We start from the raw sequence: 12973 nt of genomic DNA on the forward strand, positions 1-12973 counted from the left end.
TAAGGGATCTTTGTTTAAATATAAGTCTTCAACCAAACCGTGATCCAAACGTTCGCGGGATTAATGTTGCTCAGTTGTTCAGAAACATGTTACTCGTGTATAGAATAACGCTAATTAATTCAAAATGAAGTCTATTGAAACCGACAACTCCGAAAAAATACAAGATTGGACTGTGAAGCACGTGGCTACAGGAACTATATCGTCGAGTGTTACATACAGGAAACAGGAGAAAATAATTATTTAACTACGATCCTTATTGAGTTAAATTTTTATTTAGTGAGTTATTGTTTCGTTTGATAAAGCTCATTTTAGGACGAAAAGAACGAAAGGTAAACCTAGTTCGGTGATTAAAACCACTGCCTGCTACAATATTACTGTATTTTACTGTTGATAAGATTTCAACTTCCCTGCACTCTTACTTAACAAACAAACACCGGGAAGCATCAGGTCAAAATTGGGTCAAGATTGGGTTTTAAGCGTTGAACGACTGGAGATGTTCCGAAACAAAGAATAGCCAAAGTCGAGGAATGTCACGTATGCTCGACAGCCTTCGTTGCGGGCTAAGAGGGCGTTCGTATCTATTGTTCCTTCCACTCGCTTTACAAGACAACATTTGGCTTCACCTCCATAGGAAGCAATAGTCATGAGAAAAGGGACTGTTAGGATTTGAAGACGTAACATTTTAATATCTGAGGGTGACTAGGCTTATGCGAATTAGGGAAATTATCGCAAACTTGAAAAGCTCTTGAATCTAATAGGGAATGTGTTATTTCTCTAACCTTCAACAGGTTGTGTGGCCAAAATGGCTCAATCTTTTAGAAATCTGAGCCCCTCTCTCTATACTTAGATTCTTTCAGGCTGACAAAATTGGAAATCTGTAGAAGGTAGGTCTACCTGGAGGCTTCGGATAACTGGTTTACGAAGGCACGAAATCTAGATTCTTTGTCATTTAAGTGCGCCACCAGTATTGGTGTATCTTCATATCTTAGTTCACAAATGGTGGATGTGATGCAAAGAGAAGAGCACGGAAGAAGCTGCTCTCCAAGGATAAGATTCAACGAGGTGCTCTTGCCTGAACTTGTTTCGCCTGGTAAGGGTAAAATGATAAAAATAAGGGGGGGAGGGGGGTGAGTAACAATTCTTCTAGAGCTGTTTAATAGTTTAAAACGGACAGGAGAGTCTCCTTCCCACCTCATTCCCACCAGAAATCTCAAATTCTACTTCATTTCCCGTCTTTTTAAATTCGTTTTCATCAGCAGAGCCAATCTCCACACTGCTATTTACTAAACACTAAGGTATTCATACCTATGTGAACTGGGTGAATCTACCCAGGTTCTTCTTTTTCCCACTTCTCATGTAGATAAGATAACGCATAAAAACCAATTGATTACGGCGGGCTACGAGACACCCCATGTTAATAGGAATTACGCCACTTGCACTTGATTAAAGAAAGCTTTACGTGTTTTGCGAAATATATGGCTTATCACAACCTTGAGGTAAAATCGAAAACAGCATTAATATGTCTAGACAAATTGTTTCTCACAACAACTCTTATTTCAGTCAAGTAAAGTTTTAGCTTTACGCAAACTTTACACTGAACGTAAATCTGGCTCTTCAGCCTTACGATACCTTTACGAGAGCTTTACGTCAATCTACCTTTACGCGTCTTTACGAACATTATAAAACTAGCGTAAAGTTACTAAACAATTGTCTTTTCCAATAGGTTGAGAGCTTTTCCATCCAACGTGTTCAAACAAACACTCTGAGCGTTCGTAAAAATTGAGCGAGGTCGCTCGTTTGTTATCTTAAAGCAAATGCTGTTCAGTAACATTCGGCTGGGTAAATCAAAGATTACAATTTTAGCTAAATTGGCTAATTGTACCGGTTTACGTTTATTTTGAGAAGTCTGTATTGTTTAATTTAACAAAAAACTTCGACGACAAACTTGAAATGAAAGCATGTCCTGTTGCTTATAGAACGCATTATGATCAATCAAATATTTTTGCTGGCGCGCGATTGGTCTAAAAGCGTGACGTGAACGAATACGCCCTAGATAAAACTGAGAATTATCCGAGGTTTTGATCCAAGTGATTCTCCTAATTGTTAAAACTAACGTCCAAATAAGGAAAACTCTGCGCTTAAAGTGTAATTCAAAATGAGAAAGCGTTGTGTGGTTGTTACAAAAGAAACAACATTATTTGTTTTGGGGTAAATGGTTTGAACCCGGGGGTAACATGTGAAGGTGTAGTCTGATCGTCCGGGTGAGTGTAGTCCTGAGAAGGACTGTTGTCGGTGGCAGTGACTGACGTTTCGACAACCTGTGCGGAAGTCATCATCAGAGTCAGAGTCACTTGACTCTGATGATGACTTCCGCACAGGTTGTCGAAACGTCAGTCACTGCCACCGACAACAGTCCTTCTCAGGACTACACTCACCCGGACGATCAGACTACACCTTCACATTATTTGTTTTGTTCATAAAGTCGTATCAGAGAACACTAAAAAGTGAACATTTCACAACGTGAACAGTAAGCTGTTCGTAAACACTTTTCCTGCGCGTTCATAGTTTGTAACACAATTCATGTCCACTAAGAAAACTTCTCAATAACTTATACAACGTACATGACTTGGTAAGGAAATGAGCGTTATTAAAAGGCCTGGGAAGATCCTTTGAAGAATAACCGGGTCAAGTCTTTATTTGGCCATTGTAATTTGCAATGTTAAGAGGCAAATAATCGCGTCTAACCCTAGACTTGTTCGCAAATGTCTCCTTGCCTCATTTACCAATATCAAGAGGAAATGTTTGTACCTTGTTATCTCTTGCCAATGTTGATTGCACAATTCATTCATGAAAATGTACGCCTCTTAGTGTTTGAAATCCGTTCAAGGGAACTTCAATTCAGTTCACGTCCTTTGACCCTTTTCGTGCTTTCTCTATGGTTATGCAACAGGTGGGTGGATGATTTCTGACCTTCCTGCATTTCATTTCATGTAACTACTTAAAAAACAGAATTTTCTATGAGAAGTCTCTTATCACAAGTGTCTCATACCAGATAGTGAGACTAACTGTTAAATCCGGCAAAAAGCTTTCATACAAGCTGACAGAGCATTATTCGCCTACAGCATTTTCTTGTTGCTCTTCCGGCATTAAAATTTGCAACTTGGCCGCTATTCGTCAAGAGCGAAAACAAATCAGCCCTAAGGGGATTGATACACATTTTAACCAGCTCTAAGTTAAAGTAATCTACTCAATCATCGGAACTCTTGTATGGTCTACTTAACGATACTATGAGACGATGATTAGACTATGAGGGAGACCGCAAGGACACTACTAACAGTAAGATACCATCCTTGACACTCACTAAGACCAGAATAGGTTTCTATAATGTACGATCTAAGTTTTAAACAGGAAAACTGGCCCAGGTGAGGCTATTCCATTTGCTACAACAGTCATAAGGGATTCCTGCTGCTCCACAAAAGTCTACACTTAAAAAGTTAACACATTGAAAGTGGTTGCCTAATAATCAGAGTTTTCTAAGATGGTGCTGCAGCGTCCTGATAGAGCTGAGTCAACTTCTTGTGACACTTTGCAGCATCTGGTCGATTATCAGGTTTTTTGTCCCAGCACTGCTGCATGAGATCGTGCAAACCAGTCGGAGGCCTGATTGAGCCTTCGACATGTGCAGGTCTTGCGCCCTTAAGCACCTTGTCATAAAACTCCTTCACATCTCCTCTCACATCAAGAAGAGCACTCTTACCGTACCACATCTCCCAGAGCATTATACCAAAGCTGTACACGTCTGCTTTGTAATCGTACATACAGGACTTAATCACTTCTGGAGCGAGATACATTGGAGTTCTCGTTATGGTAACTGTAATCGTCGCTTTGGCTTCTTTGGAAATACCTACATCGGCTACTTTGGCAACATTTTCTAGCGACAGCTGTGGGATGAGAAGATAATACTCATGTAATATGATACAGGTTCAATACCAAAGTCCAAAATTTTCCCTCTTAAAGAGGGCAAGGCAAAGTGAAAAAGAAAACAAGGTGCCTGGAGGCGTTAGTCTGGAATGCGTTGTCACACTGGTTTTAGGTGGAAAATAATCAATTCAATCCTGACTCTTCAAAGAACAGGAATTAAATGGAAAAATAAGACAAGAAAGACAGAGTCAAAAACAAAGGAAATGATTTGTGGTTGCGATAGCCAGTAGTTCCAATTCTTAACTTACCAATACATTTTCCAGCTTCAGATCTCTGTGAACGATACCTTGTTGGTGAATGTAGTTCAGAGCATCGGCAATTTCTTTTGCCCATACGATCACATCTCTCGTAGCTGTAACAGATGATGATGACTCACCAGGTATATTGCTTTTATCATGGAAAATGTGCCTCATCAAGTTTTCTTTGCAGAGTTCCATCACCAGTATTGCTTTCAGCTGATCCCCTTCCTTACGCAGTGCTGCACCATAGAACTTTACAATAAAGGGATGATTCAGTCTCCTACAAAAGGTAAATGCGTGTATGTAAAATAACCCACACTCTTTTTAAAAACAGTGTGCACATTTTCTAGACTATTCTCTAAAATGAAGATTTTTAATTCTAATCAAATAGCTTTTTCTGTTGGCGATCATTTCCCTTATTCTCATGACGTAAATGTTTGAGTCAGCAATGATGATGAATGGAACAATTAGATGCTTGTCGGTCTTAAGTGACTCAAGGGTTTCAAAGATAAAGACCTCTTGGTAGAATGAATGGTGAGAAGTCCCACTGTTAAGGTCATTCTCAATTACCATCTCGATGTGCCTTGATATATACCTAGATTCCACGTGTTCCGATATTGTCAGGAAAACATCATTTAATTTACTATACATAAATCTTCCTATTACATTCTCCACTTTCTAGTTGATGCCTTGCAACCCACCACCACGAGCTCTTTGAGCAGGAAAGAAAATTGGGAAAATGTAGAAAACTTCAAGATCTAGGGATAAGAAAACCAACCTGAGTATCTCTGTGTCAGAAAGGAAGCCACGAGCTGTAGCATCGTTAAGCTCCTCGTTCCTCACTTTTACAGCCACATCTACGGGTTTATCGTCTCCTCGTATCTTCAATGTTCCTCGATAAACAGCAGCGAACGCTCCACCTCCAAGAAGCGCATCGTCTTGCCACTCCAAATCGTTGCAATTGATGTCCATGGTATGGATCTCTGTGATGTAAAATAGGGCCATCTCATCCCTTAATTGTACGCTCTCCTCGTGTAACGGTTTGTAGAAATCCTCTATGTCTTTCTTACGGCGGCTTTCTTCTCTCAGTTGTTGACACAACATCTTTTCCTCTTGTATGAGCTGAGGTATCCGAGCTAAGACCTGTTTAAGACAAACCTCAGCTTCTTTAAGCTGTTCCACCACGAAGGACTTTAGATGTTTTTCTTCAACTGTTTCCTTAAGATATTCTTGGGAAGCTTTTGCCATGAAGCCACACTTGTCTTTTTCGTACTTTCGTCTTTCATTCCAGTCCTCCCACTTCTCTTTAACGGCCAAGGCGCCAACTACTGGGACACTGAAAACTAAGACAACCAGACCGACTGGAACCCAAATTGGACTTGTGACCCCGATGAAGACTTTCTCTACGATGCTAAAGTCATCTGATGCCAAAGGGCCACTTGCTGAGCTGGCAGTGTCTCCAGCTAGCAGAGAGCCCTCTAGCGCTCGAAGTTGACCCTCGACGTAGCTGAACCTCTCCCGAAAGTATCGAATCAAAGAGGACCGAGCATCGGAAAAGACATGATTCTTTTCTTCCCATTCCTCGATCCTCTCTTGGAGTCGCTTTGTCAGCGACTTTTGAATGTAGCTCTTGGTCACCTCCCAACTTCCTTCAGTATTTGGAACATCATCTAATGACCACGAGGAAAACTTCTCCATAAACTCTGGAGACTTAAGAAATCTGGACAGTGCAGTCAGAGCACTGTCTGTCTTGTTTTCGAGGAACGTTTGCAACTCCTTGCTTACTTTACCTTGCTGCCTTTCGATGCTATGAAGGTGGTCAGTGATCAACTTCATTCTCGCTATCAAATTTTCACGATTTTCGGAAGAATTAATCATGAACGCTTTCGTGAGATAGTAAATACGTGCAAGGAGGTCGTCGAGCCACCTAAGAACAAAGCCATAATTATTGTAATTGTCTTCCATTTATTTCCATGCTTGGTTACGATATCTATTTGTTTATGAATACCGTTAAGGTAGGTTTCGTAATTTTAAGTCTCAAATTAGAAACCATTGTCCTATTTCAAGTACCATCGCATCGTTCATATTAACTTTTTTATGAGATACGTTCAAACGATTTTCGATTTATGCACATATGTAATCGGTAGAGGTGAACAGTAAGGGTATTGCATTAGTATGCACGTTTAAATAATCTTAACTTATTAACTAAAGAACTCCACCCCGTTGATCTTTACAGCCATTGAAATGTTTCGAATCTTTGGCTGACATTGACTGTAAGCTTAAATTGCCAACTCCATTTTAAGTATGTCCAAGATGGCTACCTATTGGTTAGTACCACATAAATTAGCAAAAATTCTAGTAAAACTTGCTCACTATCGCTATGAAAAACGTCTGTTACTGACTTGCAGTCACCGATTAAATATCCTGACCTCTTACATTTCTCTGTAAAGCCCCTCAAATTACACCCCTGTGGGTGTAATTTGAGGCCCTTGTAGGATATCTAGCACTGCTTAATTTTCCAAATTTCCAGAGAAAAATCATGTCATTACATTTTAATAAGATACACGACTTGTCATTTACATTGTTAGAACTAAAGAAACATTTTCATCACAAGCAAATCAAGTTCTTACACAATTATTTTGTCATTAAGGATGTAAAGCAAGTTACCTCCACTGAATTTGTAGTCTTGACTCAATACTTTTCAAGACCATCGACTTGATACCATTCATGAGTTCACCAAACTCTTTCGTGACTCTTCCAAGCTTCTGGGCCCTACTTGCGTCTTTGGCTGACATGTAAATAATCTGAGATTCTGGATCTAAACTAGGCCAGCAGTACACCAGTTTCCTCACGATGTAGTTCTTCACTTCATCAGTTTCTTCTGACGGCACCCGGTCCCACTTGTTGCAAACGAACAGAGCACAATTGGAAGAAGATACCCTTTGTTTGTCAAGGGACACCTGTCTAGCGTGCTCAAAGAGATTTTCCACCTGGAGGCAAAAATACAGAATAAGCTATAATTTTTGAAACATTTTGCGGCACTTAATTGCTGCGCAGTAGCTAATCATGCTCGTTAAGTTCGATGTGCTTCCGTTGCCATTTTGTATGAGGGTTTTGAAACTCAAAGACACCCTTACCTTGTTTTTGTCTTGTTGTTCATCATCAAAATTTTGTTGCTTTTGAAACCTTCTTTTTCTCAACGAGATCCCAGCGAAACCTCATTATTGTTTTCTAAACTAAACGGTACAGACAAAAGATCTGTCCTAAATTTTAGGGAGAAAAAACCCTTAATCATACGCCAAACGTCCCCGTCTCAAGGCCCTACCACTAATTTAACCGCCTCCCTGTTAGCTCAATGGATAGGGCACTGGACTGTTGTGCGGGAGGTGGAGGGTTCGAGCCCCGGCCGGACGAACACTCAAATAATTGAGAATAATATGCTGCCTTTCTATAACATCAAGAAATGGTTAGTTATCCTAGTCTTCTCGGATAGGGACGAATAAATGGAGGTCTCGTCTCCTGCAGAGTTAGGGGTAGCAGACGTTAATTTCCCACGCATGAGATTACTGTGTGATGGATGTCCTCTCCTGGGGTGGGATGGGTGGGTTGCTGTCTCGAGTTTCATACATGAGCCTCTGGCCCGGGCAATCTGGGTAATCATGCCTCACGTAAAGACAATAAACTTCATTGATTGATTGATTGACCATTAATAATTACCACTACGCTGCTGGTGTGGAAAATAATTTTCTTGAAAACTGGGATACTGATATTTTTTCTTTTGGTCCTTCTTCTTTGTCTCTTTTAAACAATTAATTTAGTCTTGCAAGTAAGGCAATGGCAGATTTGAAAAATTATATGGTTTTTGCAGCAAATTTCGTTCTCTTCAACCATCTATGTAGTTGGACTCCTCTTTGGACGACAAATTAATGTACTTACCTTGTCTTTCTGTATCCCACTGGCGTTTTCACAGTTGATGACGTAGATAAAAGCGAAAGCCTCCGGAAGGTATGCTTTTACTATGTCATCCATGATGGCAGATTCACCGACACCTGGGCTGTCAACTATGACAATATTTTCCTGAAAGATACGATAAAGACGATATCGAACAACACACGATACATAAACATTAGTATTTAAATATCGCCCTTTAGAGTGCATCTCGATTGATTCTCCGAGAAAAAAACCTTATATTGGATTGAGGCACTGATTTAACATGTGCTTGGTTAATTGTTGATGCTTGCGACGGGAAAATAAAAACCAAGGAAACCAAATAACAGCAAGCGGTGACTGTGAAAAATGGGAGCTGAATGGCGAACCAGGGACTGTTAGGACTTTGAACGTTTAAAACATCCTTACCATCCGTAATATCAATTTGAGCCACTCAGGTGGCTCGTAAACAAACACTTGTAAATGATACCATGGAATCAGACACTCAGGCATAGTGCAGAGAACATTCACAAGCTTGCTGGCATAAAGATCAATTTTCAGATTTGGATCGATCTCTATTACTTTAAATGATTACTGAGCTTGGCTTATTTCTTATAACTACCTTCAACAGATTGTGTGGCCAAAACAGCTCAATCTTTTTGTACTTTGAACCCCCCTCTCTGTTCTCCTTCAGGTGGACAAAAGATGAAATCTGTTGAAGGTAACTCAGCTCGGAGGCTTCAGATGGCTTGTTTAGTAGGACAGTCTCCGTGGTATTTCCAGATTCTTTGTTTTTGTAGTGCGCCACCAACTTTGGTGTATCTCCATATCTAAGTTCAACGATGGTGGATGAGCTTCTGAGAAAGGAGTCAGGAAGAAGTTGTTCTCCAAGGATCAGATTCAACAGGGTGCTTTTTCCTGAACTTGTTTCGCCTGGTTATTGTGAATAAGTATAAATTAAGGGGAACTTAAAACAACAACGGCAGCAATGAGTCGATTCCACTGAAGCTGGTTTATAATCTAGTTTCCAAGGCTTGATAATTTTTTCTGAATTGATACAAGTTATTAGCCTAATGAATAGCCAAGGTTGCCTTTTCCTATACTCTAGTCACGGATTTTAGTCTAGTGAATAAGGAGGCTATGTCAAATAATACACTTATAACCAACCTGCAACGAGTACAATGTACTCTTTTCTTTGTAGAACATGTTTGTGGTAATAGATTTTCTCCCAGACGTTTCCGATATTTTTCTCCAAAATTGCAAGAACATTTTCATGCCTCGGATCCAAACAAATACTCGTACGTTCGTAGAAAAGGAGCAAGGTTTCTCGTTTTTTCTCGTCTTCTTTCTTTGCCTCTGTCAACACTGAAAATGCCTGATAAACGACACATGGTAGGTCAAAATCTGTGCATGAACATTTGCTTGCGTTAATTAAAGATTATTTTGCGGCCAAATTGTTTAGTATTACCGTTTTACAATCATTTTGAGAAATCCTTGATAAATTATATGATTATAAAACTAACTTTGACTAAAGACTTGGAATAAAAGCACGCCCTGTTGTTAACACGCAACAACCAGCTTAATTTAGTTAAGAGATTCACGAGGCTGGTTTAAGCTCGCAAACTTCCGCAATGCAACCCTCGATAGGATAGGGTTTTGCTAATTAAAAGCAGGCCCGCGGCCCGCGGCCCGCGACGGCCCAGCGGCCTGGCAGCCCGAAGGCCCAGCGGCCCCCAACGGCCTGCGACCCGAAGGCCTGGCGGCCTGGAGGCCCGATGGCCCAGTCCTGATTTTCCACAGTTTTTTTTGTCCAGCAGTAAATCCACGCGCATCCACAGATCTGCATCGGGTTTGGATCCTTGTTTCTGTTTGTTGCATGTCGTTCAGATAAAAACGTTTCGATTCTATGTTTATTAATCTCTTTACAGAAACCGATAGCACAATAGAGGACTTTCATTATCGAACGATGAAAGTTATTTTCAAAGCATACTTTGAAAGTGAAAATATCATAAGTGATGCGATATGTGAGCTGCCAATCTTTTCTATACAGAGATATGTCGATCTATTTACAGGAACTCCACCCTAGAAGGAAAGCGTGTTCTCAAACATTGCTTTCCGGCTATGTAAGTACCGTATTTATTCGAATACGGTTAGCGCCCTGGGCGTTTATTAAATAACTGGTCCTCAAGGGCGGTGGGCTCTTATACGAGGCTGGGCAATTCTTAAATTTGCACCATTTTCAGCAAGTAACAGAATTTTAACTGTTCATTGAAAGTTTTTGTAAATTACTAAGGAAACTCTGTGTTCGGGTAAATCTCTTAATGGTACTTACTCGATTTCAGTCTCATTGTCACTAAGGTCAACAAGCAAACTCTGCTTCTCAGTCGGGCGACCGATCGATTTGCCGACATTACGCCGTCGGACATCGAGGAGGCAGCTCCTTATTCGAGATTGAGCGAAGAAATACGGTAAATTATTTCGGGTGTAAAAAGGAGTACTTTTTCATCACGGCGAAAGGTGAAAAAATTAAGCCCCACCATCAAGAAATTCAAATTCGTTGTTTGTGTTGTGCTTCAATTTTGCCCTTGGTTCATATTTTCTTTTCCTTTGTTGTTATGATATTTTCACTTTTAAAGTATGGTTTAAAAAGAACTTAAATCGTTCGATAATGAAAGTCCTCTACTGTGTTAGCGGTTTCTGTAAAGAGCCTAATGAACAGAGAATCAAAATGTTTTATCTGAACAACATGCAACAAACAGAAACAAGGATTCAAATGATTAGATGGTCATCGAATTCAAACTCACTGTCTTCCCTTTTGCACGCCCAAACCCGATGCAGATCTGTGCATGCGCGTGGATTTACCGCTGGACAAAAAAAAACTGTGGAAAATCAGAACTGGGCCACCGGGCGTACGGGTCGCAGGCCGTTGCGGGTCGCTGGGCCTTCGGGCTGCCAGGCCGCTTGGCCGTCGCGGCCGCGGACCGTGGACCGCGAGCCGTGGGCCGCGGACCTGCTTTTAGCAAAACCCGATAGGATAGTATTTCCATTAAGTAATTCTATGGATATTTAAGTATACTAAAAGTGCATGTAGTATGATATATTAAAGCCTTTCAGGAAGGAATCAGGTGAACAATCAGACCTGGTTTGATGCTACTCTGCTTTAAAGTTTTAAGGAATGTAACCGAGAAGTTACAATTCATAGAACCAACATTTAACTTTTATAACCATGGTGTAACTTCTCAGTCACATTCATTGAATCTTTAAACAAGTGTAGAATCAAACCATGTCTACATGTATTATGTAAACTAAAGCAAACGGTTGATGCTTTGCAAAATTAGCTGTTGCCGAGATCCTCTCCAAAGATTTATCCTCAGCATAGGACGCCAACTCTTTGTTGACAATTCCGAATGGCAGATATTAATTTGTGGCTTCCTTTTTGCCAGAGAAAAGCATTAGTTTACTCCGGGCTTTAAGTCTGTTGATATTTTTTTAAAGAAATTATATATGAAAGCTTTTCTAAGAAAATGTGGAAATATAAACCTCATAAAACAGTCAATGTTTTCTCAAATGACCAAACTTTATCCACAGAGCACACTATAGGCCCAGAATAGGCAGAATTGAAGCTGAGTCAACCAATATTAATCAATCCTCGATATTCTAAGAGCCGTACTTCTTTACTTGAACCCTGGAGGCTCGATCGTTGCTTAACCAAGCTTCCCAAATTAAGAACATCAATATACGTAATTACCTCTTACTGCCGAAGCAGAACTTTGCAATTTCTTATTTAAAATCGATTTGCTAACACTCAATTATAAGCGTCGTTTCTGAAAGTATCAAAAACTATCGGCCCTGTAGTAGGCTTTACGCGTCCGTGTTGCCAAGTTTGAACTTTGAGAAACATTTGGCGGTGAATGCTACGATTTCCATCCATGAGAATTAGGTTTCTTCTAGTACTACTAATTTCTGAGATGCCATCACTGAATAGATGTACATGGCATAAATCGTAAACGATGACGACATTAGCATCGAGCGAGCTGTTAAATAATTCGTGACTGAATTTCACGATATGATCTGCATCTACCATTTATTAGCGGTCGCATCTGGATAGGTCATTGTACTGAAAACGTCGTTTATAAATCGAATTTGCGAGTAGCTGATATTTTGAAAACAAATTGTAAAATTCTCACCTCTTTTGCCGTCCAACTTGACTTTTTCTCTGACAACCGAAGAGTCTCTTTCACTTTTTGTTTCATCTCGTCCAACGTTTTCAGCCCTTTGGAAGGGATTTTTAGCGACGCCATTGTGATTGCTATCTCCAAGATATCGTCGATCTTGTCAATGTCTGGTAATGCACTCATGCTGCACACCGATAATGTAAATACTTATGATCAAAATTTTGTCAATGTCAGGTTTATAACCTTTGAAAACCGCGAAAAAGGAAAAATATAGGTCTCAAAAGTTTTGCATCATCACAGTCTACTGCATACCAAGTATCTGATTACGTAGTGCACTGTCACGCATCCCTGTACATGTATTGTCTGACAGTCAAAGCGTGACTTATCACGCAACATACAATTAACAAACATCGAGGGAGATAATCAAACATAAGTACAGGTACATGAAGTGAGTAACGGGAAAAGAAGTTTTACTTATTGCATTCAGTGCTAGTCGTTTTGAATGCTTGTCAAAGATGAGGTGAACATCTCAACAATGGCAAACCCTAAAAGATTGAGGTTGAATCAAACAAACTCCGATAGAAACCCAAACTTTCATTGTCGTTTCCCTTCATCTTCATCTTTTTTACTTGTTTTGTTTGCTAGTTTGTT

At 40.1% G+C, this 12973-nt stretch overlaps 1 protein-coding gene across 2 annotated transcripts; it reads right to left on the reverse strand.

Moving 5' to 3' along the window:
• Nucleotides 1–2668: 2668 nt before the first annotated feature.
• Nucleotides 2669–12640, reverse strand: LOC148727294 (uncharacterized). 2 transcript variants are annotated; one of them, XM_088727184.1, is made up of 8 exons: nucleotides 12335–12640; nucleotides 9315–9522; nucleotides 8770–9080; nucleotides 8157–8297; nucleotides 6888–7210; nucleotides 4999–6147; nucleotides 4230–4500; nucleotides 2669–3941 (listed from the first exon to the last, which is right to left on the reverse strand). In XM_088727184.1, the coding sequence occupies exons 1-8, from the start codon at nucleotides 12503–12505 to the stop codon at nucleotides 3534–3536; spliced, it is 2982 nt and encodes a 993-aa protein (XP_088583310.1). In that variant the 5' UTR covers nucleotides 12506–12640; the 3' UTR covers nucleotides 2669–3533. The 2 variants fall into 2 exon arrangements, with proteins under 2 accessions (XP_088583310.1, XP_088583311.1); XM_088727185.1 differs by having other exon boundaries at nucleotides 3687–3941; nucleotides 4358–4500.
• Nucleotides 12641–12973: the final 333 nt, after the last annotated feature.

The sequence above is a fragment of the Stylophora pistillata genome, chromosome 7 (assembly GCF_964205215.1).
Source record: "Stylophora pistillata chromosome 7, jaStyPist1.2, whole genome shotgun sequence".
In the NCBI taxonomy this organism is placed as follows: domain Eukaryota; kingdom Metazoa; phylum Cnidaria; class Anthozoa; order Scleractinia; family Pocilloporidae; genus Stylophora; species Stylophora pistillata.

Coding starts and splice junctions, on each gene's coding strand:
- LOC148727294 (XM_088727184.1), bottom strand. CDS start 12,505: ATGAGTGCATTACCAGACATTGACAAGATCGACGATATCTTGGAGATA. Junction 9,523..12,334: donor CAAGTTGGACGGCAAAAGAG/GTGAGAATTTTA, acceptor GTCGTTTATCAG/GCATTTTCAGTGTTGACAGA. Junction 8,298..8,769: donor GGCCACACAATCTGTTGAAG/GTAGTTATAAGA, acceptor CGTATCTTTCAG/GAAAATATTGTCATAGTTGA.